General features: G+C 53.7%; 1 protein-coding gene across 1 annotated transcript; it reads left to right on the top strand.

Annotated features, from left to right (window-relative positions):
- Positions 1 to 2,760: 2,760 nt before the first annotated feature.
- Positions 2,761 to 13,927, top strand: LOC138213383 (spore coat protein SP65-like; the record flags this gene model as incomplete). Its single annotated transcript, XM_069174450.1, has 3 exons — positions 2,761 to 2,838; positions 4,324 to 4,377; positions 12,862 to 13,927. Coding segments are annotated over 3 exons (777 nt in total), but the record flags the coding sequence as incomplete, so codon positions are not given.
- Positions 13,928 to 14,546: the final 619 nt, after the last annotated feature.

Genomic DNA, 14,546 nt, shown 5'->3' on the forward strand with positions numbered 1-14,546 from the left:
GCCGCAACAACTACCACAGCTGCCCCAGCAACAACCACAACTGCCGCAACAACTACCACAGCTGCTCCAGCAACTACCACAGCTGCCCCAGCAACAACCACAACTGCCGCAACAACTACCACAGCTGCCCCAGCAACAACCACAACTGCCGCAACAACTACCACAGCTACACCAGCAACAACCACAACTGCCGCAACAACTACCACAGCTGCCCCAGCAACAACCACAACTGCCGCAACAACTACCACAGCTGCACCAGCAACAACCACAACTGCCGCAACAACTACCACAGCTGCTCCAGCAACTACCACAGCTGCATCAGCAACAACCACATCTGCCGCAACAACTACCACAGCTGCACCAGCAACAACCACAACTGCCGCAACAACTACCACAGCTGCTCCAGCAACTACCACAGCTGCCCCAGCAACAACCACAACTGCCGCAACAACGACCACAGCTGCCGCAGCAACAACCACAACTGCCGCAACAACTACCACAGCTGCACCAGCAACAACCACAACTGCCGCAACAACTACCACAGCTGCACCAGCAACAACCACAACTGTTGCAACAACTACCACAGCTGCAACAACTACCACAGCTGCCCCAGCAACAACCACAACTGCCGCAACAACTACCACAGCTGCTCCAGCAACAACCACAACTGCCACAACAACTACCACAGCTGCCCCAGCAACAACCACAACTGCCGCAACAACTACCACAGCTGCTCCAGCAACTACCACAGCTGCCCCAGCAACAACCACAACTGCCGCAACAACTACCACAGCTGCCCCAGCAACAACCACAACTGCCGCAACAACTACCACAGCTACACCAGCAACAACCACAACTGCCGCAACAACTACCACAGCTGCCCCAGCAACAACCACAACTGCCGCAACAACTACCACAGCTGCACCAGCAACAACCACAACTGCCGCAACAACTACCACAGCTGCTCCAGCAACTACCACAGCTGCACCAGCAACAACCACATCTGCCGCAACAACTACCACAGCTGCACCAGCAACAACCACAACTGCCGCAACAACTACCACAGCTGCTCCAGCAACTACCACAGCTGCCCCAGCAACAACCACAACTGCCGCAACAACGACCACAGCTGCCGCAGCAACAACCACAACTGCCGCAACAACTACCACAGCTGCACCAGCAACAACCACAACTGCTGCAACAACTACCACAGCTGCCCCAGCAACAACCACAACTGCAGCCACAACTACTACAGCTGCTCCAGCAACAACCACAACTGCCGCAACAACTACCACAGCTGCTCCAGCAACAACCACAACTGCCGCAACAACTACCACAGCTGCACCAGCAACAACCACAACTGCCGCAACAACTACCACAGCTGCACCAGCAACAACCACAACTGCCGCAACAACTACCACAGCTGCTCCAGCAACTACCACAGCTGCCCCAGCAACAACCACAACTGCCGCAACAACTACCACAGCTGCCCCAGCAACAACCACAACTGCTGCAACAACTACCACAGCTGCCCCAGCAACAACCACAACTGCCGCAACAACTACTACAGCTGCTCCAACAACAACCACAACTGCAGCCACAACTACCACAGCTGCACCAGCAACAACTACCACAGCTGCACCAGCAACAACCACAACTGCCGCAACAACTACCACAGCTGCTCCAGCAACTACCACAGCTGCCCCAGCAACAACCACAACTGCCGCAACAACGACCACAGCTGCCCCAGCAACAACCACAACTGGAGCCACAACTACCACAGCTGCCCCAGCAACAACCACAACTGCCGCAACAACTACCACAGCTGCACCAGCCACAACTACCACAGCAGCACCAGCAACAACTACCACAGCTGCACCAGCAACAACCACATCTGCCGCAACAACTACCACAGCTGCTCCAGCAATAACCACAACTGCCGCAACAACTACCACAGCTGCTCCAGCAACTACCACAGCTGCCCCAGCAACAACCACAACTGCCGCAACAACGACCACAGCTGCACCAGCACCAACCACAACTGCTGCAACAACTACCACAGCTGCCCCAGCAACAACCACAACTGCCGCAACAACTACCACAGCTGCCCCAGCAACAACCACAACTGCCGCAACAACTACCACAGCTGCACCAGCAACAACCACAACTGCCGCAACAACTACCACAGCTACACCAGCAACAACCACAACTGCCGCAACAACTACCACAGCTACACCAGCAACAACCACAACTGCCGCAACAACTACCACAGCAGCTCCAGCAACTACCACAGCTGCTCCAGCAACTACCACAGCTGCCCGAGCAACAACCACAACTGCCGCAACAACTACCACAGCTACACCAGCAACAACCACAACTGCCGCAACAACTACCACAGCTGCCCCAGCAACAACCACAACTGCCGCAACAACTACCACAGCTGCACCAGCAACAACCACAACTGCCGCAACAACTACCACAGCTGCACCAGCAACAACCACAACTGCCGCAACAACTACCACAGCTGCCCCAGCAACAACCACAACTGCCACAACAACTACTACAGCTGCTCCACCAACAACCACAACTGCAGCCACAACTACCACAGCTGCACCAGCAACAACTACCACAGCTGCACCAGCAACAACCACAACTGCCGCAACAACTACCACAGCTGCTCCAGCAACTACCACAGCTGCCCCAGCAACAACCACAACTGCCGCAACAAGTACCACAGCTGCTCCAGCAACTACCACAGCTGCCCCAGCAACAACCACAACTGCCGCAACAACTACCACAGCTGCCCCAGCAACAACCACAACTGCCGCAACAACTACCACAGCTGCACCAGCAACAACCACAACTGCCGCAACAACTACCACAGCTGCCCCAGCAACAACCACAACTGCCGCAATAACTACCACAGCTGCACCAGCAACAACCACAACTGCCGCAACAACTACCACAGCTGCTCCAGCAACTACCACAGCTGCCCCAGCAACAACCACAACTGCCGCAACAACTACCACAGCTGCACCAGCAACAACCACAACTGCCGCAACAACTACCACAGCTGCTCCAGCAACTACCACAGCTGCACCAGCAACAACCACATCTGCCGCAACAACTACCACAGCTGCACCAGCAACAACCACAACTGCCGCAACAACTACCACAGCTGCTCCAGCAACTACCACAGCTGCCCCAGCAACAACCACAACTGCCGCAACAACTACTACAGCTGCTCCAGCAACAACCACAACTGCCGCAACAACGACCACAGCTGCCCCAGCAACAACCACAACTGCCGCAACAACTACCACAGCTGCCCCAGCAACAACCACAACTGCCGCAACAACTACCACAGCTGCCCCAGCAACAACGACAACTGCAGCCACAACAACCACGGCTGCACCAGCCACAACTACCACAGCTGCACCAGCAACAACTACCACAGCTGCCCCAGCAACAACCACAACTGCCGCAACAACTACCACAGCTGCCCCAGCAACAACCACAACTGCCGCAACAACTACCACAGCTGCCCCAGCAACAACCACAACTGCCGCAACAACTACCACAGCTGCCCCAGCAACAACCACAACTGCCGCTATAACTACCACAGCTGCACCAGCAACAACCACAACTGCCGCAACAACTACCACAGCTGCTCCAGCAACTACCACAGCTGCCCCAGCAACAACCACAACTGCCGCAACTACTACCACAGCTGCACCAGCAACAACTACCACAGCTGCACCAGCAACAACCACAACTGCCGCAACAACTACCAGAGCTGCTCCAGCAACTACCACAGCTACACCAGCAACAACCACAACTGCCGCAACAACTACCACAGCTGCCCCAGCAACAACCACAACTGCCGCAACAACTACCACAGCTGCACCAGCAACAACCACAACTGCCGCAACAACTACCACAGCTGCACCAGCAACAACCACAACTGCCGCAACAACTGCCACAGCTACACCAGCAACAACCACAACTGCCGCAACAACTACCACAGCTACACCAGCAACAACCACAACTGCCGCAACAACTACCACAGCAGCTCCAGCAACTACCACAGCTGCCCCAGCAACAACCACAACTGCCGCAACAACTACCACAGCTGCCCGAGCAACAACCACAACTGCCGCAACAACTACCACAGCTACACCAGCAACAACCACAACTGCCGCAACAACTACCACAGCTGCCCCAGCAACAACCACAACTGCCGCAACAACTACCACAGCTGCACCAGCAACAACCACAACTGCCGCAACAACTACCACAGCTGCACCAGCAACAACCACAACTGCCGCAACAACTACCACAGCTGCCCCAGCAACAACCACAACTGCCACAACAACTACTACAGCTGCTCCACCAACAACCACAACTGCAGCCACAACTACCACAGCTGCACCAGCAACAACTACCACAGCTGCACCAGCAACAACCACAACTGCCGCAACAACTACCACAGCTGCTCCAGCAACTACCACAGCTGCCCCAGCAACAACCACAACTGCCGCAACAAGTACCACAGCTGCTCCAGCAACTACCACAGCTGCCCCAGCAACAACCACAACTGCCGCAACAACTACCACAGCTGCCCCAGCAACAACCACAACTGCCGCAACAACTACCACAGCTGCACCAGCAACAACCACAACTGCCGCAACAACTACCACAGCTGCCCCAGCAACAACCACAACTGCCGCAATAACTACCACAGCTGCACCAGCAACAACCACAACTGCCGCAACAACTACCACAGCTGCTCCAGCAACTACCACAGCTGCCCCAGCAACAACCACAACTGCCGCAACAACTACCACAGCTGCACCAGCAACAACCACAACTGCCGCAACAACTACCACAGCTGCTCCAGCAACTACCACAGCTGCACCAGCAACAACCACATCTGCCGCAACAACTACCACAGCTGCACCAGCAACAACCACAACTGCCGCAACAACTACCACAGCTGCTCCAGCAACTACCACAGCTGCCCCAGCAACAACCACAACTGCCGCAACAACTACTACAGCTGCTCCAGCAACAACCACAACTGCCGCAACAACTACCACAGCTGCTCCAGCAACAACCACAACTGCTCCAGCAACTACCACAGCTGCCCCAGCAACAACCACAACTGCCGCAACAACTACTACAGCTGCTCCAGCAACAACCACAACTGCCGCAACAACTACCACAGCTGCCCCAGCAACAACGACAACTGCAGCCACAACAACCACAGCTGCACCAGCCACAACTACCACAGCTGCACCAGCAACAACTACCACAGCTGCCCCAGCAACAACCACAACTGCCGCAACAACTACCACAGCTGCCCCAGCAACAACCACAACTGCCGCTACAACTACCACAGCTGCCCCAGCAACAACCACAACTGCCGCAACAACTACCACAGCTGCCCCAGCAACAACCACAACTGCCGCTATAACTACCACAGCTGCACCAGCAACAACCACAACTGCCGCAACAACTACCACAGCTGCTCCAGCAACTACCACAGCTGCCCCAGCAACAACCACAACTGCCGCAACTACTACCACAGCTGCACCAGCAACAACTACCACAGCTGCACCAGCAACAACCACAACTGCCGCAACAACTACCACAGCTGCTCCAGCAACTACCACAGCTGCACCAGCAACAACCACATCTGCCGCAACAACTACCACAGCTGCACCAGCAACTACCACAGCTGCCCCAGCAACAACCACAACTGCCGCAACAACTACCACAGCTGCCCCAGCAACAACCACAACTGCCGCAACAACTACCACAGCTGCACCAGCAACAACCACAACTGCCGCAACAACTACCACAGCTGCCCCAGCAACAACCACAACTGCCGCAATAACTACCACAGCTGCCCCAGCAACAACCACAACTGCCGCTATAACTACCACAGCTGCACCAGCAACAACCACAACTGCCGCAACAACTACCACAGCTGCTCCAGCAACTACCACAGCTACCCCAGCAACAACCACAACTGCCGCAACTACTACCACAGCTGCACCAGCAACAACTACCACAGCTGCACCAGCAACAACCACAACTGCCGCAACAACTACCAGAGCTGCTCCAGCAACTACCACAGCTGCACCAGCAACAACCACATCTGCCGCAACAACTACCACAGCTGCACCAGCAACAACCACAACTGCCGCAAAAACTACCACAGCTGCTCCAGCAACTACCACAGCTGCCCCAGCAACAACCACAACTGCCGCAACAACGACCACAGCTGCCCCAGCAACAACCACAACTGCCGCAACAACTACCACAGCTGCCCCAGCAACAACCACAACTGCTGCAACAACTACTACAGCTGCTCCAGCAACAACCACAACTGCTGCAACAACTACCACAGCTGCACAAGCAACAACCACAACTGCCGCAACAACTACCACAGCTGCTCAAGCAACTACCACAGCTGCCCCAGCAACAACCACAACTGCAGCAACAACTACCACAGCTGCACCAGCAACAACCACAACTGCCGCAACAACTACCACAGCTGCCCCAGCAACAACCACAACTGCCGCAATAACTACCACAGCTGCACCAGCAACAACCACAACTGCCGCAACAACTACCACAGCTGCCCCAGCAACAACCACAACTGCCGCAACAACTACCACAGCTGCCCCAGCAACAACCACAACTGCCGCTATAACTACCACAGCTGCACCAGCAACAACCACAACTGCCGCAACAACTACTACAGCTGCTCCAGCAACTACCACAGCTGCCCCAGCAACAACCACAACTGCCGCAACTACTACCACAGCTGCACCAGCAACAACTACCACAGCTGCACCAGCAACAACCACAACTGCCGCAAGAACTACCACAGCTGCTCCAGCAACTACCACAGCTGCCCCAGCAACAACCACAACTGCCGCAACTACTACCACAGCTGCACCAGCAACAACTACCACAGCTGCACCAGCAACAACCACAACTGCCGCAATAACTACCACAGCTGCACCAGCAACAACCACAACTGCCGCAACAACTACCACAGCTGCCCCAGCAACAACCACAACTGCCGCAACAACTACCACAGCTGCACCAGCAACAACCACATCTGCCGCAACAACTACCACAGCTGCACCAGCAACAACCACAACTGCCGCAACAACTACCACAGCTGCTCCAGCAACTACCACAGCTGCCCCAGCAACAACCACAACTGCCGCAACAACTACTACAGCTGCTCCAGCAACAACCACAACTGCCGCAACAACGACCACAGCTGCCCCAGCAACAACCACAACTGCCGCAACAACTACCACAGCTGCCCCAGCAACAACCACAACTGCCGCAACAACTACCACAGCTGCCCCAGCAACAACGACAACTGCAGCCACAACAACCACAGCTGCACCAGCCACAACTACCACAGCTGCACCAGCAACAACTACCACAGCTGCCCCAGCAACAACCACAACTGCCGCAACAACTACCACAGCTGCCCCAGCAACAACCACAACTGCCGCAACAACTACCACAGCTGCCCCAGCAACAACCACAACTGCCGCAACAACTACCACAGCTGCCCCAGCAACAACCACAACTGCCGCTATAACTACCACAGCTGCACCAGCAACAACCACAACTGCCGCAACAACTACCACAGCTGCTCCAGCAACTACCACAGCTGCCCCAGCAACAACCACAACTGCCGCAACTACTACCACAGCTGCACCAGCAACAACTACCACAGCTGCACCAGCAACAACCACAACTGCCGCAACAACTACCACAGCTGCTCCAGCAACTACCACAGCTGCCCCAGCAACAACCACAACTGCCGCAACTACTACCACAGCTGCACCAGCAACAACTACCACAGCTGCACCAGCAACAACCACAACTGCCGCAACAACTACCACAGCTGCTCCAGCAACTACCACAGCTGCCCCAGCAACAACCACAACTGCCGCAACTACTACCACAGCTGCACCAGCAACAACTACCACAGCTGCACCAGCAACAACCACAACTGCTGCAACAACTACCACAGCTGCTCCAGCAACTACCACAGCTGCACCAGCAACAACCACATCTGCCGCAACAACTACCACAGCTGCACCAGCAACAACCACAACTGCCGCAACAACTACCACAGCTGCTCCAGCAACTACCACAGCTGCCCCAGCAACAACCACAACTGCCGCAATAACTACCACAGCTGCTCCAGCAACAACCACAACTGCCGCAACAACGACCACAGCTGCCCCAGCAACAACCACAACTGCCGCAACAACTACCACAGCTGCACCAGCAACAACCACAACTGCTGCAACAACTACCACAGCTGCCCCAGCAACAACCACAACTGCAGCCACAACTACTACAGCTGCTCCAGCAACAACCACAACTGCTGCAACAACTACCACAGCTGCAGAAGCAACAACCACAACTGCCGCAACAACTACCACAGCTGCTCAAGCAACTACCACAGCTGCTCCAGCAACAACCACAACTGCCGCAACAACTACCACAGCTGCCCCAGCAACAACCACAACTGCCGCAACAACTACCACAGCTGCCCCAGCAACAACGACAACTGCAGCCACAACAACCACAGCTGCACCAGCCACAACTACCACAACTGCACCAGCAACAACTACCACAGCTGCACCAGCAACAACCACAACTGCCGCGACAACTACCACAGCTGCACCAGCAACAACCACAACTGCCACAACAACTACCACAGCTGCTCCAGCAACTACCACAGCTGCCCCAGCAACAACTACCACAACTGTCGCAACAACTACCACAGCTGCCCCAGCAACAACCACAACTTCCGCAACAACTACCACAGCTGCCCCAGCAACAACGACAACTGCAGCCACAACTACCACAGCTGCACCAGCAACAACCACAACTGCCGCAACAACTACCACAGCTGCTCCAGCAACAACCACAAATGCCGTAACAACTACCACAGCTGCACCAGCAACAACCACAACTGCCGCAACAACTACCACAGCTGCTCCAGCAACTACCACAGCTGCCCCAGCAACAACCACAACTGCCGCAACAACTACCACAGCTGCCCCAGCAACAACCACAACTGCTGCAACAACTACCACAGCTGCCCCAGCAACAACCACAACTGCCGCAACAACTACTACAGCTGCTCCACCAACAACCACAACTGCAGCCACAACTACCACAGCTGCACCAGCAACAACTACCACAGCTGCACCAGCAACAACCACATCTGCCGCAACAACTACCACAGCTGCACCAGCAACAACCACAACTGCCGCAACAACTACCACAGCTGCTCCAGCAACTACCACAGCTGCCCCAGCAACAACCACAACTGCCGCAACAACTACTACAGCTGCTCCAGCAACAACCACAACTGCCGCAACAACGACCACAGCTGCCCCAGCAACAACCACAACTGCCGCAACAACTACCACAGCTGCACCAGCAACAACCACAACTGCTGCAACAACTACCACAGCTGCCCCAGCAACAACCACAACTGCAGCCACAACTACTACAGCTGCTCCAGCAACAACCACAACTGCCGCAACAACTACCACAGCTGCACAAGCAACAACCACAACTGCCGCAACAACTACCACAGCTGCTCAAGCAACTACCACAGCTGCCCCAGCAACAACCACAACTGCCGCAACAACTACCACAGCTGCCCCAGCAACAACCACAACTGCCGCAACAACTACCACAGCTGCTCCAGCAACAACGACAACTGCAGCCACAACGACCACAGCTGCACCAGCCACAACTACCACAGCTGCACCAGCAACAACTACCACAGCTGCACCAGCAACAACCACATCTGCCGCAACAACTACCACAGCTGCACCAGCAACAACCACAACTGCCGCAACAACTACCACAGCTGCTCCAGCAACTACCACAGCTGCCCCAGCAACAACCACAACTGCCGCAACAACTACTACAGCTGCTCCAGCAACAACCACAACTGCCGCAACAACGACCACAACTGCCCCAGCAACAACCACAACTGCCGCAACAACTACCACAGCTGCCCCAGCAACAACCACAACTGCCGCAACAACTACCACAGCTGCTCCAGCAACAACGACAACTGCAGCCACAACGACCACAGCTGCACCAGCCACAACTACCACAGCTGCACCAGCAACAACTACCACAGCTGCACCAGCAACAACCACATCTGCCGCAACAACTACCACAGCTGCACCAGCAACAACCACAACTGCCGCAACAACTACCACAGCTGCTCCAGCAACTACCACAGCTGCCCCAGCAACAACCACAACTGCCGCAACAACTACTACAGCTGCTCCAGCAACAACCACAACTGCCGCAACAACGACCACAACTGCCCCAGCAACAACCACAACTGCCGCAACAACTACCACAGCTGCCCCAGCAACAACGACAACTGCAGCCACAACTACCACAGCTGCCCCAGCAACAACCACAACTGCCGCAACAACTACCACAGCTGCCCCAGCAACAACCACAACTGCAGCCACAACTACCACAGCTGCACCAGCAACAACTACCACAGCTGCACCAGCAACAACCACAACTGCCGCAACAACTACCACAGCTGCCCCAGCAACAACCACAACTGCCGCAACAACTACCACTGCTGCACCAGCAACAACCACAACTGCCGCAACAACTACCACAGCTGCTCCAGCAACTACCACAGCTTCCCCAGCAACAACCACAACTGTCGCAACAACTACCACAGCTGCCCCAGCAACAACCACAACTGCCGCAACAACTACCACAGCTGCCCCAGCAACAACGACAACTGCAGCCACAACTACCACAGCTGCACCAGCAACAACCACAACTGCCGCAACAACTACCACAGCAGCTCCAGCAACAACCACAACTGCCGCAACAACTACCACAGCTGCACCAGCAACAACCACAACTGCCGCAACAACTACCACAGCTGCCCCAGCAACAACCACAACTGCCGCAACAACTACCACAGCTGCACCAGCAACAACCACAACTGCCGCAACAACTACCACAGCTGCTCCAGCAACAACCACAACTGTCGCAACAACTACCACAGCTGCCCCAGCAACAACCACAACTGCCGCAACAACTACCACAGCTGCCCCAGCAACAACGACAACTGCAGCCACAACTACCACAGCTGCACCAGCAACAACTACCACAGCTGCACCAGCAACAACCACAACTGCTGCAACAACTACCACAGCTGCCCCAGCAACAACCACAACTGCAGCCACAACTACTACAGCTGCTCCAGCAACAACCACAACTGCCGCAACAACTACCACAGCTGCACAAGCAACAACCACAACTGCCGCAACAACTACCACAGCTGCTCAAGCAACTACCACAGCTGCCCCAGCAACAACCACAACTGCCGCAACAACTACCACAGCTGCCCCAGCAACAACTACAACTGCAGCCACAACTACCACAGTTGCACCAGCCACAACTACCACAGCTGCACCAGCAACAACGACCACAGCTGCACCAGCAACAACCACATCTGCCGCAACAACTACCACAGCTGCACCAGCAACAACCACAACTGCTGCAACAACTACCACAGCTGCTTCAGGAACTACCACAGCTGCTCCAGCAACAACCACAACTGCCGCAACAACGACCACAACTGCCCCAGCAACAACCACAACCACCGCAACAACTACCACAGCTGCACCAGCAACAACCACAACTGCCGCAACAACTACCACAGCTGCCCCAGCAACAACCACAACTGCCGCAACAACTACCACAGCTGCCCCAGCAACAACGACAACTGCAGCCACAACTACCACAGCTGCCCCAGCAACAACCACAACTGCCGCAACAACTACCACAGCTGCCCCAGCAACAACCACAACTGCAGCCACAACTACCACAGCTGCACCAGCAACAACTACCACAGCTGCACCAGCAACAACCACAACTGCCGCAACAACTACCACTGCTGCACCAGCAACAACCACAACTGCCGCAACAACTACCACAGCTGCCCCAGCAACAACCACAACTGCCGCAACAACTACCGCAGCTGCTCCAGCAACTACCACAGCTTCCCCAGCAACAACCACAACTGTCGCAACAACTACCACAGCTGCCCCAGCAACAACCACAACTGCCGCAACAACTACCACAGCTGCCCCAGCAACAACGACAACTGCAGCCACAACTACCACAGCTGCACCAGCAACAACCACAACTGCCGCAACAACTACCACAGCAGCTCCAGCAACAACCACAACTGCCGCAACAACTACCACAGCTGCTCCAGCAACAACCACAACTGCTGCAACAACTACCACAGCTGCTCCAGCAACAACCACAACTGCCACAACAACTACCACAGCTGCCCTAGTAACAACCACAACTGCCGCAACAACTACCACAGCTGCCCCAGCAACAACGACAACTGCAGCCACAATTACCACAGCTGCACCAGCAACAACTACCACAGCTGCACCAACAACAACCACAACTGCCGCAACAACTACCACAGCTGCACCAGCAACAACCACAACTGCCGCAACAACTACCACAGCAGCTCCAGCAACAACCACAACTGCCGCAACAACTACCACAGCTGCTCCAGCAACAACCACAACTGCTGCAACAACTACCACAGCTGCTCCAGCAACAACCACAACTGCTGCAACAACTACCACAGCTGCCCCAGCAACAACGACAACTGCAGCCACAACTACCACAGCTGCACCAGCAACAACTACCACAGCTGCTCCAGCAACTACCACAGCTGCCCCAGCAACAACCACAACTGCCGCAACAACTACTACAGCTGCTCCAGCAACAACCACAACTGCCGCAACAACTACCACAGCTGCCCCAGTAACAAGCACAACTGCCGCAACAACTACCATAGCTGCCCCAGTAACAAGCACAACTGCTGCAACAACTACCACAACTGCCGCAACAACTACCACAGCTGCCCCAGCAACAACCACAACTGCTGCAACAACTACCACAACTGCCGCAACAACTACCACAGCTGCCCCAGTAACAAGCACAACTGCCGCAACAACTACCACAACTGCCGCAACAACTACCACAGCTGCCCCAGTAACAAGCACAACTGCCGCAACAACTACCACAACTGCCGCAACAACTACCACAGCTGCCCCAGCAACAACCACAACTGCTGCAACAACTACCACAGCTGCTCCAGCAACTACCACAGCTTCCCCAGCAACAACCACAACTGCCGCAACAACTACCACAGCTGCCCCAGCAACAACGACAACTGCAGCCACAACTACCACAGCTGCACCAGCAACAACTACCACAGCTGCACCAGCAACAACCACAACTGCCGCAACAACTACAACAGCCCCAGGAGCAACGACTGCTTCGTCTTCAGTCACCATCAAAACAAGCTTCCTTTTAGTCATAGCAGGTGTTACAGTTGCTTTTTTCAATTAAGAAGTGGACTGCAATGAGGGAATAAATACCCGCAACCTTTTTGCACTGTATACAATATGTATTGTATTTTGAACTAAATTAGTATTTATAATTATTATTAAATTATTATTAAGACTTTATTTTGTAAATACCTGTGGTTTTGTATTATCGCTCTCTTTTTGTATGGGTTTTAACTGTGACCAAAACCACGACATATATTTTATGAAGGATCTTACATCATTGTTTTATTCAGCACTCTAGCTGCAAATTCTTTTGAGAAACAAAAAGCATAGATACAACTTTCACCAACTGTTCTGAGCATCCACAGAACCACGAGCCATATACAGTAAATGGACACAACAACATAATCATCTCTGTTACCCAATGTTTTTAAAAAATATATTTAAAAGAGGAGTGTTTGCAATATACTGTAAGAGGTTTTTATTTGAATGTGTATGTCAATATCTTATGTGATATATTAAAAGTATTAAAATATGAAATGACAAGAACCAGACTTTTAATTATATTTTAAATAGTTTTTTACAAGATGCAGCATCATAATAGATGGGCATCTATTTGGACACGTAAATGTTTTGATGCAGGTTTGAGTAATGTTTAGTGAGTGCCATGTCAATGTAAAAGAGTCCCCAGGAGACCTAAACTGTATTTCAAGGTTCCAGGAGGCAATAACTGTTCATCAAGGATGGGGTAAAGCATGTGTTCAAGTTCTAGTTTGAGATGATGGCCTTGAATCTGATTTGTAAATTCATTTTAAACGGTTTTATCATTTCACTTTGTGAATTGTGCCAGTGTAAATATAACATGTTGGAAAAAGCAGGATGGGGTCACAGTGACCTTGACCTTTGACCACCAAAATCGAATCAGCTCTTCCTTGAGTTCAACTGAATGTTTGTGCTGAAGGTACTTACCATAATTCAGGAACAGTTGGGCAAATTATGACCATATTTCACATTTGGTCAGACACTGAATTGCTGATACTAATCTTGGAGGTCCACCATGAAACTGTGCTGATAGTACAGATATTCACTACTGTCAAGTTG

This window comes from Embiotoca jacksoni, unplaced genomic scaffold (assembly GCF_022577435.1).
Source record: "Embiotoca jacksoni isolate LCO1_2020_lvr unplaced genomic scaffold, fEmbJac1.0.p SCAF_6, whole genome shotgun sequence".
NCBI classification, from domain to species: domain Eukaryota; kingdom Metazoa; phylum Chordata; class Actinopteri; family Embiotocidae; genus Embiotoca; species Embiotoca jacksoni.